This window comes from Temnothorax longispinosus, chromosome 1 (assembly GCF_030848805.1).
Source record: "Temnothorax longispinosus isolate EJ_2023e chromosome 1, Tlon_JGU_v1, whole genome shotgun sequence".
NCBI classification, from domain to species: domain Eukaryota; kingdom Metazoa; phylum Arthropoda; class Insecta; order Hymenoptera; family Formicidae; genus Temnothorax; species Temnothorax longispinosus.
In genome coordinates, this window is record NC_092358.1 from 12249846 (window position 1) to 12263964 (window position 14119).

Genomic DNA, 14119 nt, shown 5'->3' on the forward strand with positions numbered 1-14119 from the left:
AAATATTAGTATTAAAAAAAAACATTCATATTACTGTCAAATCCAATTAGGAATGTTTATAAGTAACATACACAAATGTGATCTTGTTGTTTACTCATCATTAGATGATAATTGTGTAATTATAAATGTTCAGTATGATAGTGAGTTAGTATTAAATGAATACATACCTAAGCTTCAAACAGTATATTTCATGCAAATTTTAAAACATTTGTGCAATGAAACTCAGTCCTAAAGACTCAAAAGAGATAGATAGAACATTACAATAATTACATAAAATATTGGATTTTATGCTAAAAAAGTTATGAGTAAATTATTAATTATTTTAGTTTATTTTATTGTTTTTTTATAATTTTTATAACCAGAAGTATTTTTGTTTAAAATATATTTATATCACAAGAAAGCAATGTTATAATGGTTTATTGAAATGGAAAATAATATTGTTTATACTTTGTATTTAAAAGCTGTATATCTTTTATTGAAAACACTAATTTTTAATGTGACAAATGTTAGTTAAAATAATGAAAAGAAACGCTTAATGAAAGAAAATTCATAAATGTGACGAATATTTGTGATATTACATGTAATTTTTATTTAATAAGAAAGAAATGTAATTAGGTTAATTTACTGTGCTGTTAATATTTTTCTACTTTGTATTTTGAATGCGCTTTAACATTTGTTGAAAGCATCAATATCGGTAATAATTTCGTCCGCCAGTGAATAAAATCAGCAAATTCAATTTATTTCTCGATTAATTAGCGCAATATATACAAAAATGCACAACGTTTCGGCTCAAGATTCGAGCCCTTTTCAAGTGCGAACTGAAACTGAAACTGAATTTGCTGAAAGCATCAATGTTTTTCAATTTAAATAATAAAAGTTCACAAATAAATTTGAGAAAAAATGTTATTTATTACACACTTATAAATTATAAACAACTATTTAAATTATTACACATTTTTTTGTTCAATTAATAAAAGGTTAATATAATCATTAATAATGTAGAGTCACATATTATTAACTACTAAGCAGAGAGAAACCTGAGAGCGGCCATCCGGCTTCGGGGGACGTCTGTCCTAATCTGCCCTCTGAGAAAGTGGACGTCAACTACGGCGTTACGCTCGGTAACGATCAGAGAGAACTCGGGTAACGATACATGGGTTCGTATCCATGCTATGGTTCGTATCCGAACTACTCAGATGGAGGGGATATGCTGGTCGCGCAAGCCTTTCCTCTGTCCGTGTACGCTAGGCCCTCGGCAAGCTTCGAGCGGGGAGAGAAGGGCAGACATACGATCTGCTGTCTCTCTTGAGCTGTGACGTTGCCGCTTTGCACGGGCCGGCTTGCCGGCTATACCACGATGCCACGCATTTCGGGTATCGCGTCTCGTGTCTCACCGAGTGCCGAGTCTCGAGTTGACAAATCGACGATACGCTATACCCGCTATATACGTTACATTTGCTTGTATACAAATTTTAATTTTTATATTTATAATTAAATAAATAAATAAATAAATAAATATAATATATATATATATATATGTATATATATTTGAAATTTATAAATATATAAAGATTGCAAATATAATTAATTAAATAAATATTTATAAACATAAAAACTAAAATTCGTAAATGTAATGTATAGAAATCACCGTTCTATGCTTTTCTATCTAAAAAAGTCTTACATTAAAAACCTTTACTTTGCATAATAAATTTTAAATTTAATATTTAAATGCATACCAATAATTATATTATTAACTATATTGAGAAAAAAATGGTAGTTTATAATGTTTCTTGCACTGCTCTTATTAAATTTATTTTACCTATGCATGTTCAAGTGGCCAAATTACGAGCAACAACAGAAGGATAATTGGATAAAAATAAAAACACTTTCTTAAATAAACAATACACATGGGTAATACAGTGAGTTCTATTATAATTCTCGTATAGTTCTGAACGTGTTCTAACGTTTATTTCTAAAGAGTTCTGACAATAAGCATTATTTATTCATATTTTAAATAATTTTTATCGACCAAGAAAGACGCATTTACGGGTATGTGGGTGAGACGCTGTAGAAAATCTCGGAGTTCTGGCTTATATAAAATATTTTTCGTACAGTTCTAAGCATACTAAAACAATTTCTAAAGAGTTCCGGGCATTGGCAATGTTGTATAATTTTTAAATAAATTAATAACGCACGAAAGTCAGGAATTTATCGAGAATAGGGTCTTTCTCGAGCGATAAAAATTATTTGAAAAATGAATAAATAATGCTTATTGCCAGAATAAAATGGGACAACGTTAGAACACGTTCAGAACTACACGAGAATTATAGCAGAACTCACAGAACTGCCGAAATACGGCCAGCTTCTCACCTTATTTTCGATAAATTCCTGACTTTCGAGCGGTATTAATTTATTTAAAAATTATACAACGTAGCTAGTGTTTGCTAAAGTTAATAAACATATATATACAACGTAGCTAGTGGCGGGAACTCTTTAGAAAATGCTTTAGTATGCTCAGAACTATACGAAAAATATTGTTACGCTCGTCCGCGCGTTCGCTACACACACACTCACGCACACACTCGCGAACGCGGCGCGCGATCCCGTTGCCGGGAATAAAGACTCTCTCTGGTAGAAAAGAACTCGTTTAATGAGAATTTGCGAATACAACGAAGGGCTCGTGAACACGTCTGTTCGACACGAAGGCCCAGCGAAGAATCTGAATGCCGACATCTGTCAACAACAGCGACAGGCCCGTCGTCAAGCACGTCGTCAGGCAGCGCTTTGCGACTGCCTTCCGGGTTTCTACCGGGCGTCTCGGCTCGGGCGCAACAATATTTTATATAAGCCAAAACTCCGAGATTTCGCACAGCGTCTCATCTTCTTCTGTCATGATTACTTTTCGGTTAATATTAATTTTTTTAAATATAACACAAAGATTCTAACGCTCGGAACTCTTTAGAAAATGTTTCAATATGCTCAAAACTATTCAAAAAATATTTTACATAAACCGGAACTCCGAGATTTCAACTGGCGTCTCAACCGGTATACTCGTTGCATTGTAATTTTTTTTTAGTACCTTATAATTAATTTTTTTGCTTTTATATGGCAGAACTCTTTATAGAACTGTTATAGAACTATAGATCTTGCAAAATCTGATGAGATAAACTCTTTATAGAACTGTTATAGAACTATAGATCTTGCAAAATCTGATGAGATACAGTGGTGGAACTTGTGTAGGACAAAATGAGACGCTGCGTGAACATAGCGTCTCAGTTTGTACTGATGCGTTTTTTGAAAGAAGCCAGAACTCTCAATAATTTGTGAGTTTCTGCAAAATGAGACGATAGCTTCACACACACGTTAGGAAGAGAATGTATAAAGAATTATTAACGGAGATATTTTAATTTAAAAGATCATTAAAATATATATTTTTCAGGAATGTTTTATAGAGAAACGAAGAAAGTGAATAACGTTAAACTTTGCATGTTTTCTTCACTTTATTTTAAAAATTTATTTTTATTTTTTAAGTAACAAAAATGCTCTTTTTTCTGTTATATCCTGGTCACTATAAATGACAGACGATGTAAATAATTCTAGCTGTTTTAGGTATCTGAAACGCAAAAAGCTAAAATTTTCTTATTCTGCAGGAGAAGTGTGGCTATCGTCTGAACTAGAACTAAATCAATATTTCCATTCTGAGCGGCTTTTTTATTTAAAATATTATAACTTTTTTCAAAATTTTATTAGTATTTTATAAAAAAAAAATGTTTATTCTAGTTCAGACGATAGCCCATATCACTTATTCTGAATAAGAAAATTTTTGGTTTTTACGTTTCTGATACCTAGAACAGCTAGAATCATTTACTTCGTCTCTCATACTTACGTCTTTTAGTGATCAAGATATAATATAAAAGTAACAAAAAAGAAGAATATTTTTCTTACTTAAAAAATAAAAATAGATTTTTAAAATAAGATTAAAAGAACATGCAAAGTTTAACGTTATACGCTTTCTTCGTTCCCCTATAAGAAATTCCTGAAAAATACCTATTTTTAAAGACCTTCTCCGGCTCCAATCATACTCAACTTGTATTCATGCTTAAAAAGAAAAATTTATTTTACTAAAGTTAATTTACTAAATATTACATATAACAACTAAAAAATAAGAAGTTAACTTCAAATCGCGTACTTCACACAAGTATTTCTCGAAAACGAGTACCGCAAGGGTATTGAAACTTATCGTATATTATTAATTTCTATTTATATATATAAAGCATCATATACTAGTCTTTCAAAAACATTTAGAGAAAACTTTTTTCACAATTTATTAAAATGTCTTTTTCACAATACCTCGAAATAGGAATTCCGTGTTAAAAGTTAAAACTTTGAAGCTCAATATCTCGATTTTTAATACCGCAAAAGGTACTAAAATTTATACTACACATAAAGCACACCTATAAATTAATGTATATTCACAGTTTCAAGAAAATCTAGAGAAAATCGATTTTCCGGAGAACGTCCTTAAGATCTTTCAAACCAGAATACGCTCTTGTAATTTATTATTTGTCATTAACATATTTTATTATTAATCACATACATATAAGTGTGAGAAAGCATATGGTACAAAATAATTTCAATATTCAAATTATTGTAATAATAAAGAAATCAATTATTTACATTTTCTTCTGTGTGTGTATGTGTGATGTTATTGACAATAGTTTCTTTGCACGTTTACATTTCTTTTGCAGATTTTTTACACGCTTAATTTTCACAAGTGTGATGTCAAATACAGACAAGATTTTTGTTTATCTGCTATAAGCGTTATTTTGAATGTAAGATTTTAATAATCAAATGTTTTTACGGTTTTCACACGCAATGATTAGTGGCGCCAACTGACTGGCATTCATTGGCGCCAGAACCGACTAGCAAACTCACAAGTATTTACACAGTGATTGGCGTATAATATGGAAAATATTTAACATTTATTAAACACACAGTAAATGACAGCAAGCATATAACCTCCAAATTTGAGGTTATATGCTTTGGCCAATAACCGCCAATAAACGCCACATTACTAGCGCCAGTTTGTATCAAGTGTTTACACTTGCATTTTTACTGGCGTTAGTCGACTGGCGCGGCCTGGCGCCACCAATCATTGCGTGTGAAAACCGGCCTTTATAATCAAACATTTTCAAACTGCAAGCGAGGGACAAGCAATATCATCTACAGCATGTATCCTTAAAATACTACGATCTTTTCTAGCAGCACTAGCCACTAGCGTATAATTTGTCTGCCGACATTACTAATTTCTTCTGCAGCAACACATAAAATGTTGAACAGTTTTCTCGAATGGTTGTAATAACGTCTGTATGTCCTTGCATTATTAATTCGTTAAGGTATTGCTCACATTCTCATTCTATTAACAAAATTTTGAAAAAAGTTATAATATTTTTAATAATATTTTTAATAAAATTTAAAACTATTAATTTAGAAATTACATCTTCTGACCAAAAGCGTTGGTCGAAATTAATAATGTCTCGATGATTGATCCAAAAAAGTGCTGTGTGAATCCGACAAAGCGAGTTGGCTTACGGTTTTTTCAATGTTCATATCGGTAAAGACGTTATATATTGCCAGTTACTGTCGATTTAAGCTGCTGTAACTGTTATTCTATTCACTGGCGAAATAAATTTATTATTCTGATTTTTAATAATATAAGAGAAATAAAACCGTTTTATGACTGTTATACAATCAATCAATATTAAATAAGCCGTGTACGATCCGAGCTTGGATCTTAATAGCTTAATAATATTTTTTATGTATAATTACACGTATATTTTTTCCAATCTTAATAAATTGCGCGCTGACTAACTTGTCAGACTTACAACACAGCTCCTGTTAGAGTAGTAAATTCTTTACTATTATTTAAATCGATTTAATTAGAGGGGTGTGAGGGGATTTTATTAATCCAATAGGAGCTGTGTTGTAAGTCTGACAAGTTAATCGGCGCGTATTATAGTTGATTAAAGTTGGAAAAATATGTAAATATAGTATATAAAAAATATTATTAGGCTACTATAAAATCTAAGCTCAGATCGTAAATGGTTTATTTAATATTGATTAATAATATTTTTGATAAAAAAGCCGCCTAGAATCTAGAATGGAAATATTGGTTTAATTCTAGTTCAGACTATAGCCACATATACTTCTTCTGAATAAGAAAATTTTAGTTTTTTGCGTTTCAGATACCTAGAACAGCTAGAATTATTTACACCATCTGTCATTTATGGTGACCAGGATATAACAGAAAAGAAGAGCATTTTTGTTACTTAAAAAATAAAAATAAATTTTTAAAATAAGGTGAAGAGAGAACATGCAAAGTTTAACGTTATTCACTTTCTTCTATAAAAAGTTCCTGAAAAATATATATTTTAAAGATCTTTTAAATCAGAATACCTCCGTTAATAATTCTTTACATTCTCTTCCTGACAGAAGAGATTTTACCACTTCTCAATATAAATATAAATTTATCTTGTTATGGTTTTATTCGATTATTCCGGCGTTTTTATATTTGTGATTTAATTAGATTATTTTTACTTTGTTTATATTATTAGATAATTGTTTAATGTTTTAGTCTAGACTAATGTTTAATGTTTTAGTATGTAAACTTGAACATTAATTATCATGTTTTTTTATATTTATCTTCTTCTATCGTAGTAATCCGTTCCGAAGAAGACTAAGTACAGTCGAAACGTTAAGCATGTGTATTGTTTATTTAAGAAATTGTTTTTATTTTAATTTAATATCTCTCTGTTGCTCGTGGCCGCTTATAAACATTAATAGCTAATATAAATTTAATCCTTTCTAAAAAAAGGCATGTTAAATCGATACTCGCACCTCTCGAAGTCTTCTCGAAAGTCTCGAATTGCTTTGTTGGCTCTTTTCCGCGATGCTGATTGATTCTGTTGCTGCGCTAACTTCGTGAGCGGCTGTCATAGCATATTTTGACAGTTGTGTGTAATATATTAAAGCTAAATAGCGCGCGCGAAGCGCGCGTCTGTGATGTCTAGTAAGAGTAAAAAGAACATTATGAACTACTTTTTTTCTCGATATAGTTAATATGTAATTATTGTTATGCATTTCAATATTAAATTTAAATACTATTATGCTAAAATAAAGGTTTTTAATGTAAGACTTTTTTTTTATATAAGAGCAAATTTGCCAGAACGGGGATTTCTATACATTACATTTACGAATTTTTATGTTTATAAATATTTTTTTAATTAATTATAATTGCAATCTTTATATTTATAAATTTCAAATATATATATGTATATATATTTATTTATTTATTTATTTATAAATATAAAAATTAAAATTTGTAAATATAAACGTAAATGTAACGTATAGCGCATCGTCGATTTGCCAACGCGAGACTCGGCATTCGGCGAGACGCGAGGAGCGATACCCGAAATGCATGGCATCGTGGCATAGCCGGCGCGTGCTAAGCAGCTACGTCACAGCTCAAGCGAGAAGAAAACAGCAGATCGTATGTCTGCCCTTCTCTCTCCGCTCGAAGCTTGCCGAATGTCGAGTCAGCCGACTGGCCGAATGTCGAGTCAGATATCCCGTCCATTTGAGTAGTTCGGACACGAACCATAGCACGGACACGAACCATGTGTGTACCGTTACCGAGCGTAACGACGTAGTTGACGTCCACTTTCTCAGGCGGCGCGTCAGTATACGTCCGCTGGAACGGAATGATCCCGGTAGCCGCTCTCAGGTTTCTCTCTGCTACTAAGCAATTCCTGTTGCATAAATGCATTAAAATTTGTCATCGGCAAGAATTGGATTGGATTTTTCAAATTTGTAAGTCCAGCAATAATAGTACAAATATCATCTATGTATAAGGAATCAATGTCTATGAAATTTTGTATTTGACTATCTTGAACATTTTAAATCTTTGAATAGCTCGTTCAACGTGTACACGAGCTGCTGCAATTTTATTAGTATGTACTACTGCATCTGCATTTAATTGAATGTTTTTTCCAAGTTTTGGTGGAATTATTAATTGCACATTATTTTCTAGACATTCCATTTCAATGTTAAAACCCTTATCCACCATGTTTGCATCTCTTCCCACGCAACACACCGATGTCCTTCGGACGTCCGAAGTATTCTCCGAAAAGTCTAATTTATGTCGTCTTCTTGCGGACGTCTAAAATACGTCTCAAGGACGTTGTTTGGACGTCTTATAATGAGGTTATTTACACAGACGTTTGAGGGATGTCCAGAGTACATCGTCAATATGTCTGATTTTTCAAATTAAACTCAAGTTTTTTTACATTTTAATTTCGTTAAACAATATTGAATGACTTTATTTTACATATTTGTTCAATAGATATCTCGATAATATATAATTATTTTGTTATGTCATATTTTTACCGTCATATAAAAAACGTCTAAAGGACGTCTCGAAAACGTCTTATTATATTTTTCAATGCGTAAAACAAAAATGTTTTATCACTTTTATATTATACATGTTATTTCATGTTCTAAGAATGTCCTGTGGATGTCGTCAAAATTTGTCGATTTGATTTTATATTATTTAATTATATATTGTAATTAAAAAAAGAGTATGCGGAATGCGGAATTATAATATATTTTTACAGGTTTTTAAAATGTCTAGTATAATGTAATCTAGTTATATATATATATATATACATATATATATATATATATATATATATATATAAATTAGATTACATTAATATTATAATAATAAATATTATATAATTTCGCATACTTTTTTACCTTTAATTACAATATATAATTAAATAATATAAAATATATGTATTAATATATATATATATATATATATATATATATATATATATAATACTACAGATTTTTAGTAGCAGCGAATATCGGAACGCATTCCATGTATGTATGTACAGGTTGCGTGCGCAGCGGCTACTATAGCTTAATTTGCCTAGGATTGGTCTCTCTCGCGTGGAACGCAGGCATTGGCGCGATTCAGTGCCGCCAGTGATGCGCGCGTTCTAATTGGTCGAAAGTGGCGTGCGAGTTGCGTGTCACGTGTCATGTGCCGGTCGTGCGTGATGTTACGCGCGTCGACGTCGTTCTTTCGCGACGGCCATTGTTCTGGTTGTGCGTTGTGCGCCCGCCGATTCTGAGTTGGTCGTATTTAGCGTTAACGTCGGCAGTCCGAAGTCCCGCGTCGTAGTTTAATTAAGTCGCGTTAGTCAGTCGCGTTCTGTAATTAATGTCGCGTCGCATATTTTTAGTGATCTGTCCGTTGTGAGCGTACCGCGCGTCGCTTCTTACCGCGCGGCACATGTTATATCCTGTGCAACACGTCCTGTGTGCAACAGCCTCCTCCATTTGCTTTTCGCCGGGACGAGACCGCGTGTTAAATCTATACCGTTTAAAGTAGTGAAAGTGACATTTCTGATACATATATATACATATATATATTATTGAGAGACGTCGACGTATCTTACGTAAGTATCTTAATATAAAATTTTCACTTTTGGACTTTGCGTCGCAATATATCTCCGATCGTGGGGCATGTAAAGCTAGAATTACATCTATCGTAACGCTTATTTGATCGTGGTCGTAAGCAATAAAGCCGTAAACCGTATATCTATGCCAATACATCTATAAACACATTTTTCTTTACATGTCGGGAAAGCTGACAAGTTAGGTTATATGTTGTAATAGTTTAATAGTTTGATTAAAAATATATTTATTCGTACACAGGTATCACTTTGGCCAGAGCTAACTAGACAGTTGATGAGGACCGTTGTCAGGACCGTGAAATTTATAAAGAATTTTTTCAAGGAAGAAGTAATAATTTGTAGACGTATTGTCTAACTACGTGTAGAAGTACGAAAAAATTCATAGCTACGTGCTTGGTACTAACAGGTATGATATTTTTATATGTGACACTTCCTGCATAAGAGCATGATTCTTAATAATTGCTGCCAGAAATACTTTTCAGGCTATGGTCAACGTGACGCTACAAATGCTTCGAAGCATTCCTCTTCTCTTTTCTTTCAATGAAGAAAGAAGGAGAAGAAGAACGCTCCAAAGCATTTGTAGCGTCACGTTGACCGTAGCCTCAATGTATGCAATACATATATATATAGGTACGTATATAATAGATTGAGCATTCTCATTGAAGAGCTTCAGGCAAGATCTAATATTTTATATTATATTTTATATTATTAGAAATAATAATAATTTAGAATTTTGTAATAAGTAAAAAAATTAGTTTTTTTACAAATAAGTATAAAATGTTTTAATTTGTCACTTACAGATGCTGTGAAAAAGCGGTACAAAAATATTGATGATCGTGTCATTGAAAGTACAATAATTGATTGGTTCCGGCGAGCATCGGATAGGATTCCGAAGATTTGCGATGAGGCGAAATAATTTCTATCGAAGTTAATTTATCTACGATTTTCTATCTCGTACGAACCGCTGTGGTTCAAGAAGAAGCAAGATCCGTACACGGACAGTCGTTGTTTTGTTTATAATGGCGAATATTGGGATCACAAGAGCAGAGGTGACTGCGGTTGCGATGTCCAAACATATTTTAGTTTGTTATATAGATAGATTCCATTGTGTGATGTGACTTTGTCACATACACATGCAGTGTGCAGAGAAATTTTGGATCGTTCAAAAGTGACGATAGCCGAGACTAGAAGTCGCGACCGTTCGCGGTCGAGACTTTAAATGCTTATGAAATAACGTTGACGTGATAATGGGGTTGTTATGGGATATGGTTTAGCAATTAATTCTTCCAATGAAGTGGACGAAACTTGTTGGCAACTCTGACATGTGCAATGTGTAATTTGTACTTGCATGTCATCGCCATCGCCTATTCTTTAACTCTTCTACCTCTGTCCCTTTCCTCCCCCTTTTTTCTTCCCTGTCTTTCTTTTCGTCTCTTCTTTTCTCTAGTACTGAAGTAATATTTAGTCCAACGTGATGTTTGATTAACATGCGCTTGCGTGCTCTTTTTTTTTAAGATTTTGCGCTGAATTAATGAATAGTCAATCTTGAATTTTTCAGTTCGATTTGTAAGTGCGTTTTATTATACATATTAGGTATATGTATGAGTTCGTAAAAAATTGAAACTCTCAGGCAAGTCGAATGAATTCCGGATATTATTTTTAGCCTAAAATTGAGAGATAGCAATAAGACCGTATAGAAAAGAAAAAAACCTATTGTCCAACTTATTTTTAAACGAATATGAATCTAGTTTTCTAGAAATTAATCCGAGTTTAAGTTATACCGCACTCAATCGGTTGCTATATATACGAAAATTGTGTGTATTTTATTATTTTTAATCCATTATTGAAAGTATTTGTGTAAACGCAGATAGATGTGCAATGAAGAATAGAATCGAGCCGACATTTGACATGAATTAATATAAAAGATGCGCTGATTTTTCTTTTATATATGATCTTTTACATCATTTTTATAGAAATAAAAAACACCTTCATATCTTAAGAAGCCAATTGAACTTCGATACGCATCGGTATTTGTAATTTTTCCCTCGTTGCACACTTTTTGCTTGACCTAGTGTCACAACAAAGAAAGTCTGAAAAATATTCGAAGTGGAAAAATAAATCCTTACGGTATTGTACGTGAATTCGAAGATCCGTGCAACTGCACACGTTTAAAGGTTTATTCAGTGATTTATGAATACGCGCGCGCGAGAAGATAGACATTTGTTCAACATTTTACACACGTAATATAACGCCGACGACGATGATGCTTCCAAGTTTGGCCAGCGTTGTTCTATGGAAAAAAGGAGGAAAAAAAAAGAAATTATGCCATTTCACGTCCGCACAGATTTCAAGCACGCTAGAAGCTACGCTCTGAGTTTTCAATCAATTTTAGAAGTGTTTGGAAACATCTAGTTATTTTTTATCAAAATGTTTTTATTTGAAAATGGAACGCACAATAAAATAGGGTTTAATTTCTTGCCTTTGATAACAAGAATTTAATATGGCCGTGATGACTATCCATGAGTCTTAAAAATGAGGAACTTTCTTTTTTTATGCTTCTTTTACCTATATGGTTCTATATGCAGAACATAGTCAATAGTTCTTGTAATAAATGTTTGCATAACTATATATACATTTTAGCTGTACTATATATAAGCATTTATAAGCTGTGTTTTTTTATAATAAAATAAATATTAATTTGATTTTACTTTCTCGACTATTTCGCGAATTTAATAATCTCTATAAATGCGATTTTCAGAAATATCCATCAAAAACGTCTACATCCATTTTACATCCTGGGGGCCTATTACGTATCTTTTTACGAGGTAAAAATGCGAAAAGTGAAAGAATTCACTAGAGTATACTATAATTTTAATGGTTGAAATCTAAATCTGTTCACTTTTCGCATTTTTACTTTGTGAAAAGATACGTAATCTAGGCCCCCTGGAAGGATATAACAATATTTACTGGACGTCTTTGGGTGATACGATGTACCGCCCAAAGACGTCCAGTAGACATCGTTAGTACGTACAATGACATCTATTGGACGCCTTTGGTACGTACCATGTACGTACCGTTGTACGTATTAACGATGTCTATTGGACGTCTTTGGGCGCTACATTTTTTGTACAAAAAGACGTCTATTGGACGTCTTCGGTACATCTTCAGTACGTCATATGACGTACGGACGGGACGTCGTTTAGACGTCTAAAAGACGTCGGCGTGTTGCGTGGGTTGTCGCATCCATTTTATCAATTATTTTGCTTTGATTAAAAATTGTTTTATCAGATGCTCGACCACCATAAGCTTCACTTAGAAAAGTTATTAGCCCAGAAGGTGCTACGCCTATTAATAATTTAACAGTTTCACATCCTTTGTAATGTGAATATAATTTTAACCGACATTTCAAGCAAGTAGGTTTCTCTACTGGTATTTCTGTACAATCTAATACAATACGAGTTTGTTTGAAATTTTGAAAACACTTTGGCATACTTTTCATAATTTCTTCTTTTGAAGGCCAGTATATAACTTTCTTTAAAATGGTAGACAATAATTGAATCATGTAATAAACATTTTTTGCGCAGCTTTTTCTATCTAAACCAAACAGTACTGCTAAACAAGAAAAAGGCAAAAATCGAAGTTTGCATAAGCACAATACTATTCTATCCTGTACTGAATTAGAAAACTTGTTTGTGTAGTGTTTTTTTTCACATAGTATCACTGCTGCTGTTAAGCTGCTCAACAGACTATGATTTATTCCAGTAAATGTTATTAACTGATCATCATTTTTTATTAAAAACATTAAGTTCATTGAATTATTTTTTAATAAATCAGTACGAAGTTTAGGTTCAATTTCAGATAAAATTTTTTATTGCGCAACATTTGCATCTGCATTTTGTAAGCTAATTTCTTCTAATGCTGATGAATCCTCGGCGTTGAGAGTTACATTTTCTTCATCAATACTAACACTTACACGTGCAATTACTGCATCAATGTTTGATTTTTTATTTCCAGTAACTTTATAACTATCTTCAGCGGTACTAATTATACTATCATTCTGCCCATTACAACTATCACACTTATTAATGAAATTTTTTATTAAATCAAATTCCTCTGCTACGCTGCCTTGCTTATTTTTATTAATTGGCTCATCTTGCTTTGTATTTTTCAAACTCTGGATTGATTGTACTTTTGAAAGAGTCTCTTCAATTTTCTTTTTGCATTCAATTTGTCTGGATTCAAAAAGAGATCTGTAAAAATTAAATTAATAATTTTAATATGCATATACATAATGTATTACACGTCAAATGCTACAAATTATTATTTACCTGTTAACAATTTTATTACTTTTCTTTCTTTTTAATATATTTGGAGTGAACACTTTCTTTCCTATAGGTAAATTCTACGATGGAATAGCTCCCGTTTTCAACTTAATAAATTTGCTGGCTGGTCCTAGAACAAATATTGTTCATATAAATAGTATACGTAATACATAATTTTTATTAATTAAAATTTAATTGCATATATTCAATATGTATTTACTAATTGGATAATAATCTTCTTCAGTAAAATGCAGA

At 32.2% G+C, this 14119-nt stretch overlaps 1 protein-coding gene and 1 long non-coding RNA gene across 2 annotated transcripts; one reads left to right on the plus strand and one right to left on the minus strand.

Moving 5' to 3' along the window:
- Positions 1-7921: 7921 nt before the first annotated feature.
- On the minus strand, positions 7922-13353 carry LOC139809873 (uncharacterized). Its single transcript, XM_071773115.1, has 2 exons — positions 12779-13353; positions 7922-8138 (listed from the first exon to the last, which is right to left on the minus strand). The coding sequence occupies exons 1-2, from the start codon at positions 13351-13353 to the stop codon at positions 7922-7924; spliced, it is 792 nt and encodes a 263-aa protein (XP_071629216.1).
- On the plus strand, positions 9384-10868 carry LOC139809879 (uncharacterized). The gene is made up of 3 exons (XR_011731204.1): positions 9384-9524; positions 9784-9948; positions 10343-10868. It is a non-coding gene; the product is annotated as an uncharacterized lncRNA (long non-coding RNA).
- Positions 13354-14119: the final 766 nt, after the last annotated feature.